This window comes from Gorilla gorilla, chromosome 18, assembly GCF_029281585.2.
Source record: "Gorilla gorilla gorilla isolate KB3781 chromosome 18, NHGRI_mGorGor1-v2.1_pri, whole genome shotgun sequence".
Taxonomy (NCBI): Eukaryota; Metazoa; Chordata; class Mammalia; order Primates; family Hominidae; genus Gorilla; species Gorilla gorilla.
In genome coordinates this window covers 115,105,898-115,129,675 of record NC_073242.2, presented here as the reverse complement: position 1 = coordinate 115,129,675, position 23,778 = coordinate 115,105,898, and the positions used below count along the sequence as shown (strand labels likewise).

General features: G+C 50.7%; 1 protein-coding gene across 1 annotated transcript in view; it reads left to right on the top strand.

Annotated features, from left to right (window-relative positions):
* Positions 1 to 4,925: 4,925 nt before the first annotated feature.
* COTL1 (coactosin like F-actin binding protein 1) overlaps positions 4,926 to 23,778 on the top strand; it is a 52,550-nt gene continuing 33,697 nt past the window's right edge. The window contains exons 1-2 of the mRNA XM_031002733.3: positions 4,926 to 5,199; positions 5,455 to 5,537. Coding sequence (XP_030858593.1) covers positions 5,123 to 5,199; positions 5,455 to 5,537 — 160 coding nt within the window. The 5' untranslated portion in view covers positions 4,926 to 5,122. The remainder of the gene's footprint in view (positions 5,200 to 5,454; positions 5,538 to 23,778) is intronic.

Here is a 23,778-nt window from a genome sequence, read left to right as displayed (position 1 = left end):
AATTTTCTTACATGGTCTGTGCTTGATTCATTTACATTCCATGCCTGCCCCCTACAGGCAAGTAAGTTTGTGACTGCCCCCCACCCCCGGACACGAAATAGGCTCAGTGCCAGGAAAGAATGAATGAAAGGATGGATTAATTTGTAGCACTTCCCAATTCCTTTTTTTTTTTTTTTTTTTTGAGACAGGGTCTTGCTCTGTCGCCCAGGCTGGAGTGCAGTGGCCTGATCATAGCTCACTGAAGCCTTGATCTTTTTTGGTTCAAGCAATTTTCCCGCCTCAGCCTCTCACGAGTTGGGATTACAGGCACCTGCCACCATTCCTGACTAGCTTCTATTTTTATTTTTATTTTTATTTAGAGACAGGGTTTTGCCATGTTGACCAGCCTGGTCTCCAACTTTTGGGCTGAAGCAACCCTTCTGCTTCGGCCTCCCCAGTTGTTGGGATTACTGCGCCTGGCCTACTTCCCCAGTTCTTAACAGTGCCTAGCACATAGTTAAGTGCCAAATACTTTGATTTCTCTTAAAGAAACATGAATTGAATTAGATTGTTTTATATCACATGGATTGCAATTTAAACAAATATTTACACAGAATATTTAATTCTGATATGAGGTTTATTTTTCTCCTTCAGCTGGGCAAATGGACAGCAAGGTGCTCAAAATCAGGGTTCTCTTTCAAACCAATCCCTTACACTTTCGGTCCGGTAGAGGGCGATCGCAACAATGACTAGAAAGAGAACAGCGAAGAAAGGAGGACTGAAGTGGGGCTTCCCAGTTCCCAACACATTCATAGGATTGCTCCAGGAACGCTGAACCATGGAGACTGAGGATCGAATTCAGTATGGCAGCCACGTTTCTGGGTGGTAGTTTAGCCTTCTGAACAGATAATACATTCACGTGGTCGAGAACTAAACTAAATTAAGAAGGTATATAGTAACACCCACCACCCCCCACCCCAATCCCTAACCCTTTTTGCCTGACTTTCTGCTTCACCTCCACCACAGGTACTGTTAGTTTTCTCTTGTGTTCTCTACCAGAAGTTTTAATGCCAATATAAACAAATGCAGGCTGGGCGTGGTGGCTCACGCCTGTAATCCCAGCACTTTGAGAGGCCAAGGTGGGCGGATCACTTGAAGTAAGGAGTTCAAGACCAGCCTGACCAACGTGGTGAAACTCTGTCTCTATTAAAAATACAAAAATTAGCCAGGCGTGGTGTCGTGCACTGTAGTCCCAGTTACTCAGGAGGCTGAAGCAGGAGAATCACTTGAACCCGGGAGGCAGAGGTTGCAGTGAGCCGAGATCGCGCCACTGCACTCCAGCCTGAGTGACAGAGCGAGACTCCCTCTGAAAAAAACAAAACAAAACAAATACAATATTAACACCCCACCCCATTTTACCCAAAAGGTAGTATTGTTCTGAACACACTATTCAGTAGCTAGCTTTGCGTATTCATGATCTATCTTGTAGAATGTTCCATACCAGCATCTAGAGAGGGTCCTCATCCTTTCTTTCTTTTACAGCTTCATAGACGTGCATGGTTCACCAGCGTCATTACCTATTCATCTAGCCCCTCACTGATGGGGACTCAGGTTAGCCCTCACCTTCTGCTTTAAAAATAAAGCTCAATGAATAACCCTGGATATATTTTGCACACATACAAGTGTATCTGTTATCTATAGCAGTGACTTTCAGCCCCAGCCGAACGTAAGCATCACCCAGGGGGCTTTACAAAAATCCCCATACGCGTAGCACACACCTCTAATCCCAGCACTTTGGAAGGCCGAGGCGGGCAGATCACTTGAGCTCAGGAGTTCCAGACCAGCCTGGGCAACATGGCAAAAACCTGTCTCTACAAAAAAATACAAAAATTAGCCAGGCGTCGTGGCAGGTGCCTGTAGTCTAAGCTACTTGAGTGGCTGAGGTGGGAGGATCGCTGGAGCCTGGGAGGTCAAGGCTGCAGTGTGGTGAGATTGCACCACTGTACTCCAGCCTGGGTAACAGAGTTTTTTGAGGCAGGCAAGACCCTGCCTTAAAAAAGAAAAAAAAAAAAAAAAGGCTGAGTGCGGTGTCTCACGCCTGTAATCTCAGCACTTTGGGAGGCCGAGGCGGGCAGATCACGAGGTCAGGAGTTCAAGACCAGCCTGCCAACCCCATCTCTACTAAAAATACAAACATTAGCCAGGCGTGGTGGTACGCACCTGTAACCCCAGCTACTCGGGAGGCAGAGGTTGCAGTAAGCCGAGATCACGCCGTTGCACTCCAGCCTGGGCAACAGAGTGAGATTCCTTCTCAAAAAAAAAAAAAATCTCCATACCCAGGGCATATCTCAGACCAATTATATCAGGATGTCTGGGTGTGGGATCAGGGGACCCTGGTGATTCCCATGTCCAGCCAGGGCTAGGCACCACTGACCCTATAGGGTAAATGGATTGATCAAGGGCACACAGACTTGTAAATTTGCTAGACATTGCCAACTGGCCTCTACGGCGGCTCCATGGGGGTTGTGTCAATTCACACTCCCACCAGCAATGTACAAGAGGGCCTGGGTCTTCACAGCCTCCCCAGCAAAGTAGGCTTGTCAAAGTTTTTTATTTTTGCCAAACTGCTAGTTTATTTATTTATTTTTTAAAGGTATCTCAATTTTGCTTTAATTTGCATTTCTCTTACTAGGAGTTGAGGTTGAGCATCTTTTTGCATGTTTAAGATCATTTAATCTGTCTGGTCATATTCTGTGCCCATTGTTCTTTTCATTTTCTTTTTTTTAAGTTTGACTTATCTATATTTTAGCAAGACTAGTTCTTTACTTGAGTTGCAAACACTTTTTACTGCTTTGTCTTTTTATGTTTACACTTTGCATGAGGTGGTATGGTATTTTTTTTTTTTTCCTGGATCACTTTTTATGTGTTTGAATGTATTCATCTTTTCAATGGCTTTTGGATTTGGATTTGGGTAACATGGTTTATGGTTAGAAGGAAGCTCCCCATATTTTCTTCTGGCACTTTTGTGATTTCCTTTTTTTGAGACAGAGTCTCGCTTTATCGCTCAGGCTTGAGTGCAATGGTGCAATCTCAGCTCACTGCAACCTCCGCCCCCTGCCCCGGGTTCAAGCCATTCTCCTGCCTCAGCCTCCCAAGTAGCTGGGATTACAGTCGTCTGCCACCACGCCTGGCTAATTTTTGTATTTTTAGTAGAGATGGGCTTTCGCCATGTTATCCAGGCTGGTCTCGAACTCCTGAGCTTATGAGATCCTCCCACTTCAGCCTCCCAAAATGCTGGGATTACAGGCATGATCCACTGCGACTGGTCTGATTTCCTTTATTTGTGTTTAAATTTTTGATCCTTTTGGAATTTTCCCTGATCAAAGGATCCACCTTTGTTCTTCTTTCTAATGGCCAATTGTCCCATTACCCTTGTCAAGGAGTTAGGTAGGAACCGCTTTGTGGGGTATGAAATGCGAATTTCTTTTTGTCTTATTTATAACAGCATCTGCCTCTACTCTTCTGAAACTGTGTTCCTGTCCACCCATCCATTCAACTACCCATTGATTGACTGATTGATTCATTCATTCAATTTCTCGTTTTTGTTTTTTTGCTTGTTGAGAATTCTAATATTAATTGGACATTGTCCCTGACCTTTTGGGCTTCTATTTAGGATTTGTTTTTATCACTTATAACCAAAAATGATGACATTTTATCGAATGTCTAGTATATTTGTTCCAAGTATCATTTCAATTACACTTAAAACAAAGCAGTGATGTCAGTTATACTATTTTTCCCATTTGAGGAGTCATTTAAAAGAGGTTTTGAGACTTTCCAATGGCCCCCAGTTGGAAAGTGGCAGTACTGGATGCAATTCAAGAGCCCAGTCTTCAGGATCCTGCCTTTTTACCTACCTGGACGCTGTAACTGGTCTCTGTGGAATGGCTGGACGAGGGAATGAATGAATGAGTCAGTGAAGGAATGAGGAAGACAGAATGAGTCAGCTCTTGCTTTCAGAGGAGCCCAAAGGGAGAGGTTAAGATAGGAATGCAAATGACCAGAATCCAGAGTAAACGCGAGTCCACCAGCGTTTTGGAAGCAGTCCACTTTCTACCCCCTCCTATTTAAAATGCTTCATTCTTTCCAATTCCTCCCCACCTAGAATCCATGGAACCAAACGCTGGGGTAGGGACAGTGGCCAGCCTGTCTCCTTGGGTTTGATGCATTACATCATCCACGTGGAGGTCCCCTGTGGAGCTCTGCAGCCCTGCAGCCTCAGGGGCAGGGGGGTGGGGAGAATGAGGAAGGGGGAGAGGGGGAATAGGAGGAGGGAGTAGGGGACAGGGAGGGAGGAGATGCCAGGAGGGTAAGTGGAGAAGAGGGAGGCGAAGCGGGGGAGGGGGGGGGGGGCAGCAGGGGAGGGGGTCAAGGAGGAGGAAAGAAGAGAGCTTGGGGAGAAGGAAATAGGGAGGATGGAGAAGTTTTGGGCTGGGATAGGCAAGAAGAGGGAGGAGGAGAAAGGAAGAAGAATAAAGGGGGAAGGGAGAAAGAGGGGGAGGGAAGGGAGGGGGAAGAGGTCAGGGAAGTGGGGGAAGCAAGGAGTGGGGGAAGAAGAGGAAGGAGGAGGGAGAGGAGGAAGACGGGGTGGGAAAGGGGGTTGGGGTAGTGGGAGTTTCCAGGGAGGGGTCGGGAGGGGAGGAGGGGAAGTGAGAAGGAGAAGGCGAGAGAAGAGGGATATTGGGGGAGAAGAGAGCGGGAGGGAGGAGGGATAGTGAGAGGGAGGAGGCAAAGCCCCTACTCCAGCCCCCACCGCGGAGTTGCGCAAGCCTTCCGGTCTGGGATTGGCCGCCAGAGAATCAAGACGCTCCGCCCCCGCAGCCCGACGGCCAATGAAGAGGCGGGCCGCGGCCTGGGCGGCCAATGGGCGCGGGGGGGCGGGGCGGGCCACGTCCTGGGGTCCCCGCGCGCTCTCCGTCCGCAGTGGAAGCCGCCGCCGCGCTCGGAGCTCGCAGGCGCCGCGTCGCCGTCGCCACCGCCGCCAGCCCGTGCGCCCTCGGCGCGTACCCGCCGCGCTCCCATCCCCGCCGCCGGCCAGGGGCGCGCTCGGCCGCCCCGGACAGTGTCCCGCTGCGGCTCCGCGGCGATGGCCACCAAGATCGACAAAGAGGCTTGCCGGGCGGCGTACAACCTGGTGCGCGACGACGGCTCGGCCGTCATCTGGTAGGAACTTTTCATTCCTCTCCACGCCCCGCTCCCCGGGCTCGCGCGGGGCCTCGTGCACCGAGCCGGCCTCCAGGCGGGACGGATTCGGGGCCTCCCGCGCTGTCTTCCTCGCCTTATTCCGGGACGGCGTGCCAGGCCCCCGCGGGCTTCTCCGTGGCCAGCGCGTCTGTTAGATTGTCCTCTGCAAGCGCCGCGTCGCGCGGCCACCAGCGCTGATGTGTGTGTGTGTTTTTTTCTTCTCCCAACCCAAAGGGTGACTTTTAAATATGACGGCTCCACCATCGTCCCCGGCGAGCAGGGAGCGGAGTACCAGCACTTCATCCAGCAGTGCACAGGTAGGGAGGCGCGCCTGCTGGGCGGATGCGCGGTCTTTGGGAGGTTGTCTGCACCCGGGGAGCCCCGGCCAGAGCGAACCCGGGAGGAACTGGTGGCCACATGGGGTGCCCCTGGCGCATGGCTTGGAGGAACCCGATGTGAGCGTTTTAAGGCCTCATAAAACCTTCTCCCCTCTGGACATCCGAAGCAACAGAAGTGACCCACCTGCCTCCGCCATCCTACAATGCCTTCTCCAGGCGGGGCAGCTCTTTTGCCCCCTGCGGTTCACTGGTTTTCCAAGGTCAACTCCTGTGTTTCCAAACTCCAGTGTCCAGCTCTTCCCACTGTCCCCTTTGATCAGTCACTGAGCCCAAATACGAACAGGCTAGGGGGCTGCTTGGAAGGGAAAGAAACTCAGCCGCGCCCTCCTTTCTCCCGCTATCATTGTCTGCCCGTGTGCTGATTTTATGTGATTTTTAATTTGACGAGCAGAATCAGATGCAAAAGAGTACACACCATATGATTCCATTTATAAATCCTAGACAAGGCGAAACTAATCTATGGTGTGAATGTCAGAATCGAGATTAGCTTTTGGGGCTAGGTAGCCACTGATGGGGAGGGGCACACCACCCGGACTGCTGGGAGCTGAAAATGTCTCTGTAGACATTTGTTGATCTGGGAGGGAGTTATGCAGGTGTGTACCCGGGTGAAAAATCATCAGACTGTGTACTTAAGATTTGTGTGCCTTAGGCACTTCCCTGTGGCGTGTGAACCATGAAAAGAAAGACCACGTGGCAGGCATCGCCATAAACCCCTCAGTAGTGGCAGAGGCTCTGTGATGTTGGTAATGGGACCTTTTAAAGAGATTGGAGAATGCGACTCCCTCCCATCTCTGGTCTTTAGTTGGAAGCAAGCTTTCGGACAAAGGCAGCACAGCCCGGAGGTTAGGGCGTGGACCCTGAGCCAGACGGTGTGGGTTACTTATTTATTTATTTATTTATTTATTTATTTATTTATTTTTGAGACAGAATCTTGCTCTTTTGCCCAGGCTGGAGTGCAGTGGTACAATCTCAGCTAACTGCAACCTCCGTCTCCCGGGTTCAAGAGATTCTCCTGCCTCAGCCTCCTGAGTAGCTGGGATTACAGGCGCCCACCACCACGCCTGGTTAATTTTTTGTAATTTTAGTAGAGATGGGGGTTTCACCATTTTGGCCAGGCTGGTCTCTAACTTCTGACCTTAGGTGATCTGCCCACCTTGGCCTCTCAAAGTGCTGGGATTACAGGCGTGAGCCACTGCGCCCGGCCGACGGTGTGGGTTCGAATCCCTGAACGGCTGCTTCCTGGCTGTGTGGTTTGGAACGAGTTCCTTAATCTCTGGGGGTCTTGGTTTCCTCACCTGCACTCTCACAGTGCTGTTGCGAGGATAAGTGAGTCAGTATGTACAAGATGCTCAGAACAGTGCCTGTACAAGCTACATGATTGTTTGCAAAATAAATAAAAAGTACAAAATTGTGCCAGGGATCATGTGGGTGTTTCTTTCCTTAACTGCTTCCATAATCAAATTATATTTTGCATTTAGTTCAATTCAAAGGATATTTGTGGTGTGACTACTAGAGGATGGGTGATACTAAGAACCCGCGTGCGCACACACACACACACACACACACACACACAAAACTAAAATTACTCCTTGAGGGCTGCCTGTAGACATTCATTCATTGCTTTTCTAAACAGTTGGCCTAAAATCGCAGCATAAAGCACTGCAACGATGTGGAGAGTTGGCAGGGCAGGATTTGAACCCAGGCCTCCGTCCCTCCGCCTCTGTAGTTGAATGCTTTTGCAAGTGGAATAAGTGCAAACTCTTAACTTTCTCCCCTCCGGTCCGTGAACAGCCAGGAGATTCAGCAGTATTTCTGCTTTGCCGGCTCTGAGGCTATGCTTTACAGACCAGCTTCCCTCCCTAAATTCAGCTTCTTTCCTCCCGCTGGTCACCCATCCCTCCCTTCCCCCATCAAACCATGTTCTGCCTCTGAAGCTACTGTTCTCTCCAGCAAGTAGAAGGGGATGAGGAAAAGAGCATCCATCCCATCAGGAGACTCCTGGCAGATGCTCCCAGGCCTCGGCCCACTCTGGTGTAGTGGGAGAACACTTCCCTCCTCCCACAGGCTTGTGGTTTTCTGCTCAGACCCACCCCCTGCCCCCCAGGGACGGGAGTGGGGAGTGGCGCGTGTCTGGCAAGGAAGCTAAAAATGCTTCCCTGCTGTGTGTGGATCCTCATGAATGGGCCATGGGAGCTTCAGCTGCAGTGCTTTCTTTCCCTAGCCATCTGTTGGACAAATGCATAGGAGAATTATGGTTGCCGTGTCTGCTCTTGTTCCTCTCGGAAAAGCTTGTTCCTTCCTGTCGTCGTGTCCTCTTAACCCAGGGACAATGGACTCAACACTGGCACTGGCTGGATAGTAGTCACCACGCTCGATGTGCCTTATCTTGGTCATACCTCAGAACAGCCTGGTGTGGCAGGTACTAAGGTTACTCCTATTCTACAGATGAGGAAACTGAGGCCCAGAGAGGTTAATAGGCTTCCTGCATTCACCCAGCTAGAAAGTGGCAGAGTTGGGACTTGAACCCAGGCAGGCTGGCTCGGGGCATGTGCTCTTGGCTTCTGAGGAGGTTGTTTAGATTCTCACCTCTCGTGGGATTGCTTGCAGGTTGCAAATGACATGGTTGCCCACTTGTGACTCAGAGAGGGCTCTTTTGTGGCCCCAGTTCCCTGCCAGGTATCCTGACAGGCCTGAGAAGAAAGCTTCCACTCTGGTTCGGGCTTCCTGCTTCCAAACTTCTCACAAGGTGGCCAGCAGACTTGGAAGGCCAGAAACAGCACCCAGTTTCTTCCTTATAAACTCAGGATGTGGGCCTTCCTGGGGTCCTGCTCTTCTCCCAACCCTCCCCGCTCTGGCACTCAGGCATTCTCTCTGAAACACCCCCTTCCCTGGCCCTCCCACCTCAGGCTACTGTCCCTTCTCCCCTTCCTCCCCCACGGCTTTCCAGAATGGGATCTCTCCACCCAGCCTCCCCTCCTCATCTCTCCCCAGCCTCCTGGCCTGGCCTTTACTCCCTCGGAGCTGTTTTCCAGAGGGCCACGGGGTGTCTGTGCTGCCAGGCCAGTTCCCTCCCACCCCCGCACTCATCCTCCCAATCTTGCTGCCTGCTCTGGGTCTGCGCTGCTTCTTCCCGAGCTTGCCTGGCTCCCGGCCTTCCTCGCTGCCTGCCCCTCCACTACCTCTGCTCTTGCTTCTTGCTCCATAGCTCAGTTCGCCTGGGATGGTCAGAGACCTTGCGAGGGCGGTGAGAAATCCCAGTGCAGATTAATGTAAGCAGAAAATCCACTGTGGCCTCTAGGTTGGAAACTCCAGGGGAAGTTCTAGCAGCAGCAAAGATTGCCCGAACTCCAAACAGCCTCTCCTCCTCCTCCTAGCTCTGTCTTCATCCTTCACCTCCATTCTTGCACGGAGTGGGGAGGTTTAGCCCCTGGGCAGAGCCATCTTGGTGGAAAGATGGAGCAAGCCTCTTTGCCAGTGATTTTGGGGGTCCCTGGACTGTCTTTGGCCCTGAGGTCATGTGCCCATCCCTAGACCAATCATGGAGACTCGGCGTGGCCAGGCCCGGATCACATGTCCACCTCTGGAGTGGGTGGGGGGCGGGGCAGCCCCACTCAAACCAGGAGACTGACTTGAGGAGGTGGCTTCCTAGGGAAGAATGGCATGCCACTTTCACAAAACTGTCCATTTGCCCCTTAACATCTCTGCTTTCCTCTTTATAGCAACAGTCTATTTGCCCTTAATCTTCCTTGTCTGGTATCCACTCTGTCCTCCCTTGCTGGGGTAATTCTTTCTACAGTACATTTCTAATCAAGTCACTCCTCTGCTCATTAACCTTCTATGGCTCCCTTCTGCCCCATTGGATTACACTCATGCTGTCTGCTTGGCTTTCTAGTCGGTTTGTCCCCACCCATATCTCCTCTCTAGTAGCTCCGGACAGCCTCCCTCACACACCTGCAGCCCAACACTGTAACATTTCCCGTCTTAGTGCTTTTGATTTTGGAGGTTTCTACCATGCGGTATTCCTCTTCCCCATCTCAACTCATTTAGGACTCAGCCACCCACCTAGCTTAGTGTGATTCCTTCTTCATTTCAACTCTGAGTACACTTTGGAATCAGAAACACTCTAGTCCGGGCGCCGTGGCTCATGCCTGTAATCCCAGCACTTTGGGAGGCTAAGGCAGGTGGATCACTTGAGGTCAGGAGTTCAAGACCAGCCTGGCCAACATAGTGAAACCCTGTCTCTACTAAAAATACAAAAATTAGCCAGGCATGGTGGCCGGCGCCTATAATCCCAGCTACTCAGAGACTGAGGCGGGAGAATCACTTGAACCCAGGAGGCAGAGGTTGCAATGAGCCGAGATCGCGCTGTTGCACACTAGCCTGGGCAGCAGAGTGAGACTCTATTTCAAAAAAAAAAAAAAAAAAAGAAAGAAAGAGACATTCTAGATTGACATCTCTGCTCTGCTTCTCACTCATTGTGTGTGTGGCCTTGGGCAAGTGCCTCCCTCCCTCTGTGCCTCAGTTTTTAGGTCTGTAAAATGGGGATCCTGACATGCCTACCTCTGAGGGTGACTGGGAGGGTTCACTGAAGTAATGCACCTAAAATGAGAGCACAGGCCACGGTGTGTGTTGGCTACCCCTACCACTGCTTTTCTTTTTTTTGAGACAAAGTTTTTCTCTGTCGCCCAGGCTGGAGTGCAGCCTCTGCCTCCCGGGGTCAAGAGATTCTCCGGCCTCAGCCTCCCAAGTAGCTGGGACTACAGGCATGTGCCACCACACCCGGCAAATTTTTGTATTTTTAGTAGAGACGGGGTTTCACCATGTTGGCCAGGCTGGTCTCGAACTCCTGACCTCAAGTGATCCACCCGCCTCAGCCTCCCAAAATGCTGGGATTACAGGCGTGAGCCACCATGCCCGGCCTCAAATAATTATTTTTACTCTGATAGCACTCGTGGAGGCATTATGCTTTCCACTCGGAAGCTTTCAGTACACGTCCCCGCTCAGCACAAAGTAGGCACCTGGCCCAGGCTGGTATGCAATAGGCATTTGGCCTCATGTGGACACGCATTAGACCCTTGGCCCGGGTCTGCATGAAGGAGCATGGTGAGAGGTGCTTAGCTCAGTAGTTCAAGGTTTGGGTTTTGTCTGATTGCCTGGGTTCAAATACCTGCCATTCATGTGCTCTGGAGCAGGTGAATTACCCATCTGGTAACCTGCTACAGTGTGGTCATTAGGAGGATTAAGGAAGCAAGTCCTTATGCTGCTTGGGACATAGTGAGCGCTCCATAAATGTCAGTTACTGCGATTGCCATTTTTGTTTTTGGAATTTAAGTGATGTGGAAGTAGCGTTCAAGAGCACCAAGAAGATGGAAGGGGGAGAGATGATGGGAAGGAAATGGGTGCTGAGCTGGGCTGGAGGGTCACAGGTTCACCTGACAGAGCCACTGGGAGCCTGGAGCAATCAGGGCTCAGCTGGCAGAGGTGGAGGGAAAGGGGCCATTTACCAGACCGGTCGTATGATCTACCTGGCCACAGCAGAAAGGGCTTACAGATCATGTATGTGTGGCGAGGCAGTGGCTGGGGCTGTCTGTGAAATCACATTTTGTTTCTGCACCATTCAAATAATGCATATTTTCTGTGGCATACTCATAAAGCAAGACTAAACCAAAAGAAGAGAATACCAAGTAGGTACAGTTCAGATATAGTTTTGCAAACACTCAGGAACTTGTTCCTTCATGTGTTTATTCCTTCATTCTCCTGTTTATTCATTTAATTCATTCGACATATGGGACTGCTACTCTGTGGGGCACGACTATAGGCACTGAGGATAAATATAGAAGCAGAAAAGGCACCTGTCCTCGTGGAGCTGACATTTTATTGTCATCTCCCAGGACAGACCACTGGTCTCATTTTTATCTATATTCTTGAAATAGTTTTCTGTATGTAATTCTACTACAAAAGGGGATCATAGATATTTTAGAGCCACCTCCCATAACAACTGTAATTCCAAAGTTTCTTCCCTATCTTCCCCTCTTCTTCTGCAATACCAGTTTAAAAATGGCTACGTAGTTTCTCTCATACAAATGTGACATTGTTAAAGCAATCCTCTATCCATGGACCTCAAATTATGTGTTGCAAGCAGTTTTATTTTAGAAGGAATCCAGGCATCTGGGAATGAGTCCAGTTTTCTGTTGGTGCAGATTTTAGAGCTGATTGGTTAAGAGCATCAGTGGTGAGGCTGGGGCGTCTTGCTTTGAACGATAGCCTTGCTGTGCTGTGTGACCTTGGGCAGATCTCCCAGGGTCTCTGTTTTCTCGTCTGTAAAGGTGGGGATAATGATTGCATGTAGGTTGCTGTAAGGATAAACTGACATGTTCCATATACAGCTTGTAGAGTACTGCCTGACACAGAGTAAAGCTCAATCAATGTGGTTATTGTTAAAGTAGCACCTTCGGAAGGTGTTACATATCAATGGATAGGTTGAGATAAATTTGAGATGTGGGGTGGTTACCAGAAAAGGCTTCTTCATGAAGGGCAGCATCAGCTTGGTTGGAGGCAGGTGCCCTGTGACATTTGTTGGATGATGATGGTCTGGGTGGAGATGATATTCCCATGAGGCTCTGGTCAGCCAGTAGTGTTTAACCCAAAACACCACAGAGAGAGATGTAGGGATTGATGTTTTTTTTTCTGTCCAGCATTCCCTCCTTTGGGGGAACCTCTCCCTTCCATTTCATAATAATCCTGGTCAACCAATGTAGTTCCTGTGAGAGTGCACATAACCCAGACCTGTCCAATCAGAGCAAGCCACTCTTCTGCTAACTGATTGGTTCAAGGGCCCTTGTGACTCAAATCTAGCCAATCAGATTCATCCCTGAGACTTTGGACAGAGTTGTTGGTAAAGAGTCTTTTTATCTTTCTCTGGGATTAAAACAAGTAAGAATAATGAGGGCTTGGAGCTCACAGGGCATGTCTACCATTTATAGAGAGTACCTGTCTGAGAATTCAGGAACAGAGCCTGGTGGTGGGAGTGGAGACAGGTGATGTGCCAGAAAACTCTGGGATCCAGCCATGCCTGAAGCTTTCTCTTTAGACGGTTCACTTTCATGAGCCAAGTAATATTTTTTCTCAGGCCAGTGTGAGTGGGTTCTGGATTTAGTTTCCATCTAAAAGAGTCCTGGCCATAGTCTCCAGGTTAGGCAGCTGGACACAGTCTCAGAGGAGAGGAGAATCCAGGCTGGACAAGGAATTTAAAGCCTCTCATGTGAGAACTGACTGAGGAAATTGGGCATATTTAACCTTGTGAGATCAAGAGGAGAGATCCTTGGGAGACACGAGTGTTGTCTTCAGATATCTGAGGGGCTGTCATGTGGAAAGTGTGGACTTCTTGTGTTCCTACCGCCACACCAACCCTATGTGGTAAGTGGGACCACGCAGTAGGCATTCAGGGATAGTGTGTTAGTCTCTTCTCACGCTGCTATGAAGAAATACCCGTGACTGGGTAATTTATAAAGAAAAGAGGTTTAATTGGCTCACAGTTTTGCATGGCTGGGGAGGCCTCAGGAAACTTACAATCATGGCACAAGGGGAAGCAAACACATCCTTCTTTACGTGGCAGCAGGAGACAGACTGAGAGCGAAGTGAAGGAGGAAGCCCCTTATAAAACCATCAGTTTTGTGAGAACTCACTATCACCAGAACAGTATGGGGGAAACTGCCCCCCTGAGTCAATTATCTCCACCCCGTCCTGCCCTTGACACTTATTACAATTCAAGGTGAGATTTGGGTGGGGACCCAGAGCCAAACCATATCAGATAGATTTTGGGTTGACCTGGAGAGGAAGAGGCCCTTAAGGTAGAATGGGCTACCAGAGGAGAAAGTGAGGCCCCCATCACAGGAGGTATGTCAGGAGAGTCCGACTAACCACTTGGCATAGATGTTGAAGAAAGGATTGAAGGAGGCCTTCCTTGCCTCTGCACTCTCCTGTCTCACATCCCCATTTTCTGGCCTGCTATGCCTCCAGGAAGACTGACTGGCCTTAGTGCAGGCCTGGGGGATGCCTCTTGGAGGTGGGATCAGCCCTACCTGGATGACAGAGACTGAGAGTGGCAGAGAGGTGGTTCCTACGGAAAACTGGAGTATAGTTACCAAAAGAAGGGAGCTGGAATGCTAAGGAGTCAAATTCACTTGCTGTCCATGACCTCTGCATATATGGCAATACAACACACAGAGAGTCGGCAGTCTATTTATCGTGCTGTTTTGCACCTGAATATTTTTTCCCTAGCTGCACGTACACACACGGGTTTCAGAAATTTGGGCGAGAAGGGAAGGAGAGAGATTGCTTTCTTTCCTAAGGTCTAAGGGAATGTGACATCAAAAAGAAGCTCCAAATCTGTGACAGGGCTTTGGGCAGTTATAAAGTGCTGAACAGTCTGTCCGTTATGCATGTGACAGACATTTTATTGGGTTCCTACTTTGCTCCAGAAACAATGTTGGGTTTTTAATTTAATTTAATTTTTGAGACAAGGTCGTGCCCTGTCACCCAGGCTGGAGTGCAGTGGCACGATCTTGGCTCACTGCAACCTCTGCCTCCCAGCTCAGGCGATTCTCCTACCTCAGCGTCTCCAATAGCAGGGACTACAGGCGCCTGCTACCACGCCTGGCTCATTTTTGTATCTTTTGTAAAGACAGGGTTTCACTGTGTTGTCCAGGCAGGTCTCGAACTCCTGGGCTCAAGCGATCCACTTGCCTTGGCCTCTCAAAGTGTTGGAATTACAGGCGTGAGCCACCCCACCCGGCGGGGTTTTTGTTTTTAAGTGGTACCCTGAAGGGCTGCCAAAACATTACCTTTGTAATTTTCTGCACTTTCCAGTCTCCCATTGCCTTCTTTGCCCACAGATCTGTTGCTGGGAGGCCCTGAGCCACGCTGCATAGCTTTTTTGTGTGTCCACAGGGGCGTGGGCTTTGTGGTAGCTCTTTCAGTCTACTGCATGGTGATGTTTGTGCTTTCTTTTCTGTTTGTGGCCGTGTCACCACAAACAGAAAATGATGAAGGATGATAGATGTATATCTTCCTGGTAAGTACAGTGTCTCAAGTTCAAAAAAAGCATTCCCTAAACACTAGTTGAATTGGGTTTTTGTCCCTTGAAAATATTCAGAAGTTAATGCAAACTTTTTGAAAGCATCCCTTACAGATGTTATAGGTGTTATAAATACCTCCTTGTCTCCCATCCTTTCATTACCCCATTTCATTCTGGTGCCCACCCACACCCAGAGCATGGAGCTCTATATCTAGGTCTTTGGTAATATTCCCGTTGCCAGATTTAGTGGTCATTTCTTTGTCTCTGATCCACTTTACCTCCCTCCAGCATTTGCCAGTGGCCAGCACCCCCTGAAAAGATAGTCCCCGTCGCTTGTGCTTCTGCTTCTGCATGGCTAGACTTGCCTAGTTCTCCTTTTATGTCTCTCTCCTGTCATTCTCACTTCCTTCTGCCGCTTCTTCTTCTTCCTGCCCGATAAGTCTAGGCGTTTCTTAGGGCTCCACCCTTGATCATGACCTTGTCTTCTCCAGGACATTTCTGGAGCATCTACTATGCCCCAAGCCCTTTGCCAAGTACTGAGTTGAGTCCTTTCCCTGACCCCAGTGAGCTTGCAGTCCAGGCCAGGGGTGGCTTTCTAACCTTCAGGTCAGGTTGCTCCCCTGCCTCCCACTTCCAACACCTTTTCCTCATAAGGTCCAAATGCTCAGACATGACATGGGGTGCCCTTTATGACAGGTGCTGGCCAGCCAACCCCTCCAGTGTGTGTCCCCAACACACACGATGCTGACCTTAGGGATGCCCAAGTCCCAGGCCCTACGTAGGAGCTCTGCGTGTGTTAGTTTATCTAATTTATCTTCTCTCTGAGGGAGTAATGAGCAGAGTGACACCCACAAGTAGAAATTATCCCCACTTCACTGAGGAGGAACCTGACATTTTCCTTGGAGAGCCAGAGTCGCTTGCTGGAGATGCTGCAGTTGGGAAGAACTGCACTTTGAATCCAGATCTGTGTCCGAGGCTCCCAGCTCTTCCCCTGTGCCGCGCTGGCCTGCCTTCCCGCTTCCCTAGGCCTGTGGACTCTCTTCCCTCTGCCTGCACTGTCTTTATCTGTTTCGCCTTCCTGGAGGACTCCTACACACCCGTCAAGGCCCGGTGTGAATGTTCCCTCTGCTCGGATGCCCTCCTTGTCTTCGTGGTGTTGGTGTCCCGTGTGGTGGTCGTGTGCATGTCTGTTTCTTCAACTCCTTGGCGAAGTCCTCCTGGAGAGAGGGACTTTGTCCCTTTGGTGGTGGTATCCTTGGCGGGGAATCCCCATCCTTCATGGTTAGCTGGCTGCCAATCTCTTTCCCCCATGGGTGTGTTGCTCCCTTGAGTGGGCCCAAGTCATGGGCTGAATCCTGGGTCATAGGCTTTTCCCAGCACGTGCTGGCTGTCCACCCCTTTGTCTCTTGCTTATAGAAGAGAACCCATAACGCCTGGGTTCAAATTTCAGCTCTACTTCTTATGGGCTGTAGGCACCTGGGACAGAATCCTACAGTTACTGCTGTGGGCCCCTGGGACAGAATCCCTCAGGGACCCTTAGAGGAACATGGAGGGTGCAGCCCTGGGAGGCGGGGGCACATAGCCACCGACTCTTATCCCCCATTGGTTGAGGGGTCCTTTAGGGGCTTTAGGGTTTCTGCACTCCAGGCTGTGCCTCTGTGAGGTTGAGCAGCTAGACATGGCAGGATGTCATGGTGTACCCAAGTGGCTACGCCCACGACCACTGAAACCAGACATGGCCTTGGAGAAGGTGACAAGGAGTCAAAAAGCATCTCCTTGCAGCATTTAGCAGTGCCTAAGATCATAGCCACATGTGCAGTTATACACCTGTTTATCTTGTGACTTTCCTGGGAGCATCCAAGCCCCGTGGGGCAACCAGGTCAGCTTTGTTCTCTACAGTATTGGCAGCGCTGGGAACAGTACCTGGCAGCCTGCACAGATGTCGTTGAGTAGGCAAATGAGTGACAGTCCATGTAGATGTCTGAGAGCTAAGCTCACACAGGAGGGCCAGCTGTCCCCTCCTCCAAAGTAACAGCCCAGTGGCCCACAAGGCTCCCGGCCGCTACCACTGGCCATGTGACTGCTCTGGCCCCAGGCCTCTTACTCCAGAGCCCAGGCATTGCCACCTTCCTCTCCCACTTAAACAAGTGCCTGTGACTTTTCTGATTCAGCTCAGTGGCCTCAGCAGTGGCAGGTCTCCAGAGGCTGGTTTTTGAAGGCAGGCATGGCACGTCAGCATTTAATATTTTATTTCATGAGTGCATTTTGAAATTAACCTGCCATAGATCTTGTTTTTAGTTCTGTACTTAGTTTATGGTCATCACGCTTTTCTTCATGCACTTATTCTTACTTTGTCTTCTATGTACTTAGGTAAGCTTCCTTGCCAGTAATAAATAAGTTGGTAACAGCAATGGTTAACAGTGGACCTTTATTAGGCCAGGCATTAGCCAGGGTCATTGTGTTAAATTCCTATGGCCGCTGTAACAAATGACCACAAACTTGGTGAATTAAAACAACATAAATGCATCATCTTATAGTTCTGGAAGTCAAAAGTCTGACATGAGCCTCACAGGACTAAAATCCAGGTGTGGACAGGGCTGCTTTCTCCTGGAGGCTCCAGGGGAGAATCCATTTTCTTGCCTTCTTGTGCTTCCAGAGACTGCCTGCATTCTTTGGCTTGTGGCCGCTTCCTCTGTATTCAAAGCCAGTACTGGCAGGTCGAGTCCTCATGATGCCACCTCTCTGGTTCTGGCCCTCTTCCCCACCCTTCCCCATTTAAGGACTGCAGTGATCACGTGGGTCTCACCCAGATAACCCAGGAGAATCGCCCATCTCAGGATCCTTACCTTAATCACACCCTCAAAGCCCTTTTGCCATGTGAGGGACATATTCACAGTTTTGGGGTTTAGGACATAGATGTCTTAGGGGCCGTTGTTTTGCCTGCCACAGTCACTTGTGATTTCATTTAATATGCCAAGTGACCCAGCATCGCGGGCCCTGTTGTTATCCCATTTCACAGCCGAGGCAGTACGCAGGCCAGGCTGCAATTCTTACCTGGCCTGTGTGCTTCTCGCCCCCACTCCTGACACCCCCTGCACCCCAGCTTGCAATGTAAAATCTTTGTGAAACAAGAAGGGAAGACCACGGGAGGCTCTTCTGTGGAACGCCGTGAGGCAGACCTAAGGGCCAGGCCCAGGCCATGGGGGAGCCGTGGGAAGTGTTTAGAGGCCACTGTTGTTTAGAGGCCATTTCTGCCATTGTTGTTGACACAGAAAACCTGTGCGTGTGTCTGGGGAGCAATGCTCCTTAATTCCTGAACCCAAGTGTTCCCTCCTGCCCTGGAGAGACTTTCCCAGGAAATCCCGATTTCCCTACTTTTGCCTGAAGGGCTCGCCTTTGGAGGTCTGATCTGACCCGGAAGCACTTTTCTCCCCGTTTCTGGCTAGAATTCTAGGCTGCTTATAAAATGGAGTGTATTGTTCACGGCTTGCAAATAAAAGCTGCTGCTGCTTCAGGCGGGCCAGGGGTCAGCTGGAGCTGGGGGAGGGGTGAAAAGAACCTGGCTTGAGATGCAAAGAGCCAGGCTCCTGGCGGCCCCTGTGTGACCCCTGCAGCCACAGCCCCCTCTGGGCCCCTGCCTAACAGAGGGACAGAGAGAGGGCTGTGTCCACCCTGCAGCTCTCTGGATTTGGCCAAACCTGGCTGCCGTGTGGCCCATTCTTGGGAACACCACGCTCTCTTCCTGGGTGACTTTGATCACTCATCCCCCCAACAAATATAAACTGAGCACTCACAGTCTGCTGGGCACTCGTGCTGGGAGAGCTCAGTGGGGTGCATCACCATGCACAACCTTGTGAATGGACCGAAACCCACTGAAATGTACACTTTAACAGGGTGCAGTTCATGCTGTGTAAATAATATCTTGGGATTAAAAAGCATAAAGAAAAGAGGATGAGGCTCCTGGGTGGGCAGGAGGACAGGAACCTAGTAGGGCCATGGGGTGGGGGCCGTGGGAGGGGAGCGTGGGTGGGGAGTGAGGGTGGAGAGCAGGGGGTGAGGGCTGTGGAGGCTGAGTGTGGGGTGGGGAGCAGGGGGGTGGGGACCGTGGCGTGAGGGCTATGGCCGGTGAGTGTGGATGGGGAGCGCGGGGGTTGGGGAGTGGGGGGTAGTGTAGGTGGGGGCCATGGGGTGAGGGCTGTGGAGCAGGGAGCATGGGTGGGGAGTGGGAGGGGAGCATGGGTGGGAAGGCGGTTGGGGAGTATGGGGTCGGGCTGTGGTGGGGCAGCGGGAGGGAGAGGGGAGTTGCGGGGGTAGTAGGGAGTGGGGAGCATGGGGTGGGGGCCATCAGGGAGGAAGGTGGGTCGGGAGTGGGGGGTAGAAAGTGGGGGGAGGTGGGTAGCTGGCAGGGCCCAGGGCGCAGTGGCCCCGGGAGCCATGTGAGGCCTCTGGGTTTTCCTGGAGCAGTGCGCATTTTATTCTGATCACTTTTGTTTCATGTCCTCCTAGAACTTTGCCTTGGCCCTTTCTGTGGCTCATTCCCAGCTGGGCAGAGTCTTATTCTGCCACTTCTTCTGGGTCCCCAGGCATGATGCGCCAACCCCACAGGCCCTGAGCGGCCCCTTTCCCTGAGCACAGCTCTGCCTCTCCCCTCTGAACTCCCGGCTCCCCCACTGCCTCCATTCACTTCATAGTCTGTTGCCATTGTCACCGTTGGTCGCAAGCCTGCCTTGTCCTTATCATCCTCACCTAGCGCTTCTCAACACTTTCTGTGTGCCAGGCCCGATTCCCAGGGCATCACTCCCTCAGCTGGCTGATGAGGATCAACGTGCTGTGTCACCGATGAGGAGACCTCCAGGGGGAGGCTTGCTGGTCCCCTGGGCTCTCAGTGGGTCCCCCTGTGTTTACGGCAGAGCTGTGACGCCGTGTTGTACCCACGGCCGGGTTTCCAGTGTGTTCACTCAGAGCCTGGCGCAGAGCCCTGGCTGAGTCACGCTTCGTTGCCTCAGTCCTTTGGGAAGAGGGGAGGTTCTGCCTCGGATGTTGCATGGGGTAATGAATAAGTGAATCTGTAGAAGAGTAAAGTGAGTCAGCTGTCCCCGTGGGGGCTGGTGTGCGCAGGCTTGCGGGCTGGAGTGTTGTTAAAGTCCACGGGGAAGGAAAACCGGCTGCGAGTCGGCCCCCGCCAACCAGGGGCTCCCAGGCAGAGATGGAGAGGCCTCCGGGGAACTGGGGGGCAGAGAGGGGAAGTCGCTGGGCCATTGTCACGTGGGAGGAAAGGGGCAGAGCCAGGACCTGAACCCTGGTCTCCAGGCTCTCATGCCGCTGAGGTTTCAAGCCAGCTGCGTCCCTCTGGGCTACCGTTCTTGGTGCATGTGAAAGGTGGAGAAGCAGCTTCCTCGTTACGCAGGCATCACTGACTCTGGCATCGCTGACTCCAGCAACACTGCCTTTTTGGCCTTCCCTTTCCATGCACTTTTTTTTTTTTTTGAGATGAAGTCTCTGTCGCCCAGGCTGGAGTGCAGTGGCATGATCTCAGCTTACTGCAACCTCTGCCTCCTGGACTCAAGCAATTCTCCTACGTCAGCCTCCCGAGTAGCTGGGATTACAGGTGTGCACCACCATGAGTGGCTAATTTTTGTATTTTTAGTAGAGACAGGGTTTTGCCGGGTTGGCCAGGCTGGTCTTGAATTCCTGAGCTCAAGTGATCTGCTTGCCTTGGCCTCCCAAAGTGCTAGGATTACAGGCATGAGCCACTGCGTCTGGCCACATGTGCTTTTATTAAGCCACAAATTTGTCAAAACAAATCAGTTGTTATGTCTGTCCATATCCGTTCATTCCTGCCTGTCTATTCATTCCTGCTCTCTGGGGGTGGAAGTCACACTTTAAAAATCCTGAGAAAGAATTGGTTTTATTCTTTTTTTTTTTTAATTAAAAGAAAAAAAGAAGTTTTTTGAGACAGAGTCTCACTGTGGCCCAGGCTGGAGTGCAGTGGTGCGATCATAGCTCACTGCAGCCTCAACCTCCTGGGCTCAAGCAATCCTCCTGCCTCGGCCTCCCAAAGTGTTGGGATTACAGGTGTGAGCCGCTGTGCCCATCTGCTTGGTTTTACTCTTATAAAATGGCACCCCCCCCCCCCACCCCTGTTGAACTGAAACGCAGCTGCAAATATGGAACTGAAAAGCCTCTGAGAAGTCAAAGATGCCATGTAGATACCCTTCATTTATTCAGGAAGTATGTATTGAGTACATGTGGGGCATTGTCTGGGTGCTTTGGATGTGCTAGGGAACGAGATTCCTTCCCTCCTGGAGTAGGGCTGAGCAAGCTGAAGGAGGCCTGTAGCTCATTCTGAGCCTTTAAGCTCTTATTTTGCACACAGTTATCATCAACTGCATTATATGCCCTTCTGGCTTGTGGTGAGTCGGAAAAAGAGAGAAGGGCTGGTGGAGGAAGGCGTTTTGAACTTGCCAGCAGAGGCTGTTGCTTTGTCTGGAGTTCTGTCACAATCTCCCTCTCAAATTGTTAACAAGAACCCTCTTTGTCCTTACCCTGTTCTCTGGAGGAACTCTGAGTCATCCTTCAAGACCCTGATCAGGATGGGTGCGGTGGCTCATGCCTGTAGTCCCAGCACTTTGGGAGGCCAGGATGGGGGGATCACGAGGTCAAGAGTTCAAGACCAGCCTGGCCAACATGGTGAAACCTGGTCTATATTAAAATACAAAAATTAGCTGGGTGTGGTGGAGCGTGCCAGTAATCCCAGCTACTCGGGAGGCTGAGGCAGGAGAACTGCTTGAACCCGGGAGGCGGAGGTTGCATGAGCCGAGATTGTGCCCCTGCTCTCCAGCCTGGGTGACAGAGCAAGACTCCGTCTCGGGGGGAAAAAAGAAAAAGACCCTAATCAAACATCACCTCCTCTGCAAAGCCGGTCCTGGTCACAGCTGCCCAGGCAGAGCGGATTTCCTTCTTTCCTTGATGCTCCTGTAACTGCCAGTCACAACTCTTTGCCATAGCAGTAATTTCATGGTATTCACACACTACATTTTTGTTTGCCATGGTAGACTGTATATTTTTTGAAGGTAGGGATTGCATTTTTAGCAAAATCCCTGTATCACAGATTGTCAGTAAGTGTTTGTCAAATAACCAACCCACAGCAATGGAAGAGGCAGCACAACAGTGAAAAGCAGACACAAGAGTATAAAGCAGTGTGTGCCAGGGCTGTTCAGTGATTGGGAGCCAGACACTGAACCCCTCAGTGGCGCAGCGTCTCCTTATAGATGCTATAGGTACTGTAATAAGGTCCTCAGAGCCTCCAGGGACTGCTTACAGCCACTCTTCTCTAAGTCAGAGGGTGGAGTCAGGGCTAACACACTAACTCCCATTTAAGGAAGTAGAGAATTATCATGAAAGAAAGTGCTAGTGCTTTGTCATAGGGGGGAAACCTTTAGCTCTCGGTTTAATTTGGGTATCCAGATCAGCTTATACCCTGGAGGTTCTGCCGAAGTAATCATCTTTCTTTTCCTCTGGCCATCCTGTACTTCATTTTCTTATGTTCTCTGTCAAGCTAGGAAAGCTGGGTCATTCACACCTAGTGAAAATGCAATGAATCGGGGATCATTTGAGGAGTCTCCTGGGCTGGATATCAAACCGCATTTACAGTGTGAGCTCCAATGCAGAAACAATGTGCCTACACGCAGATCCCCACACAATGCGGATCACATAAAGAAACAGAGCCTTGGCCGGGCGCAGTGGCTTGCGCCTGTAATCCTGGCTCTTTGGGAGACTGAGGCGGGCAGTTCACCTGAGGTCAGGGGTTCGAGATCAGCCTGGCCAACATGGTGAAAGCCCGTCTGTACTAAAACTACAAAAATTAGCCGAGCATGGTGGCAGGCGCCTGTAATCCCTGCTATTCAGGAGGCTGAGGCCGGAGAATCGCTTGAACCCAGGAGGCGGAGGTTGCAGTAAGCTGAGATCGTGCCATGGCACTGCAGGCTGGACAACAGAGCGAGATTTCGTCTCAAAAAAAAAAAAAAAAAAGAGCCTTTATTCATGCCCTATAAGGAATAAACCAAAGGGAGTTTAGAAATAAACAGAGTAATGGGTTTCAGTTTTTCCACTTTTTAATATTTTTGCAAAGTTTTTTGAGCAGGACAGGAGGGTGTTTTTGGTTTGGTTTTGGTTGTGTCAACTGCAGGGAGTTAGGAAAGTCACTCTGAAAAAAGACAGCAAGTGGTATAGTGATATCAGGCCTCTTAGTAATGAGAGCTCTCCCTTCAACTTCAGCAACGAACCTGGCCCCTCCCAGCCCCAGCCTCAGGCCCCCCCTCCCTCTTACAGACGTGGGCAGCCACTGAGCCCTCCTTCCTCCTTGGTGGCAAGAAGACATTTCTCCTTCCCCAGCCTTGCCCTCTCTCCCCTTAGCAGCCTGCTAGAAGCCAGCCGCTGCCATGGCGACTGCCCAGCTGTCCCCTTGCTCTGGGCAGCAGGATGTAAGAATTCTTTCCCATTTCCTTTCATCCTCGCTCCAGGGAGCTCCCTCGGTGGAAGCTGACAGCTCAGCTTTTTGGTGTGTGGGTTGTTTTTTCCCTTCCTGAGCCGTGTTTGCATAACCTCTCCGGAGTCTCTGTAAAGTTAGGGCAGCTTTAGAGTGAGCTGCAATCTTGCCGCTCTCTGGGGCAACTTCCTCCTGTCCTCCCCTTCCCCCTTTCTTTGGCCTTGCTCTAAAGTTCAGTGTTGGGTGGAAATTCTGAAATGATTCTCTCTTTTTTCTTTCCATTGGCCCATAGATAACGTATAAGGTGCCTATGACATGCCTGGCATGGTGATCAGTGCTGGGGCCATAACAAGACCCAGACAGATGTGAAAGTAGCTGAAAAGATCAAAAGGACTTACGCTAAAAAGTTTCTAGGGTGGTGGGGGACCCTTAATTTCTTCATTTTGCTTTTTTGTGTTTCTCATTATTCTACACCTAGTATGTGTTTTTGTAATGAAAAAAGGTTGTTCAAAACATTTGCAAAAGTGTTAAGAAAGTTACGCAGTGCTCGGCCCATAGCAGATCCTCCTTCCTCGGGGGTTTGGTCCTCCAGCCAG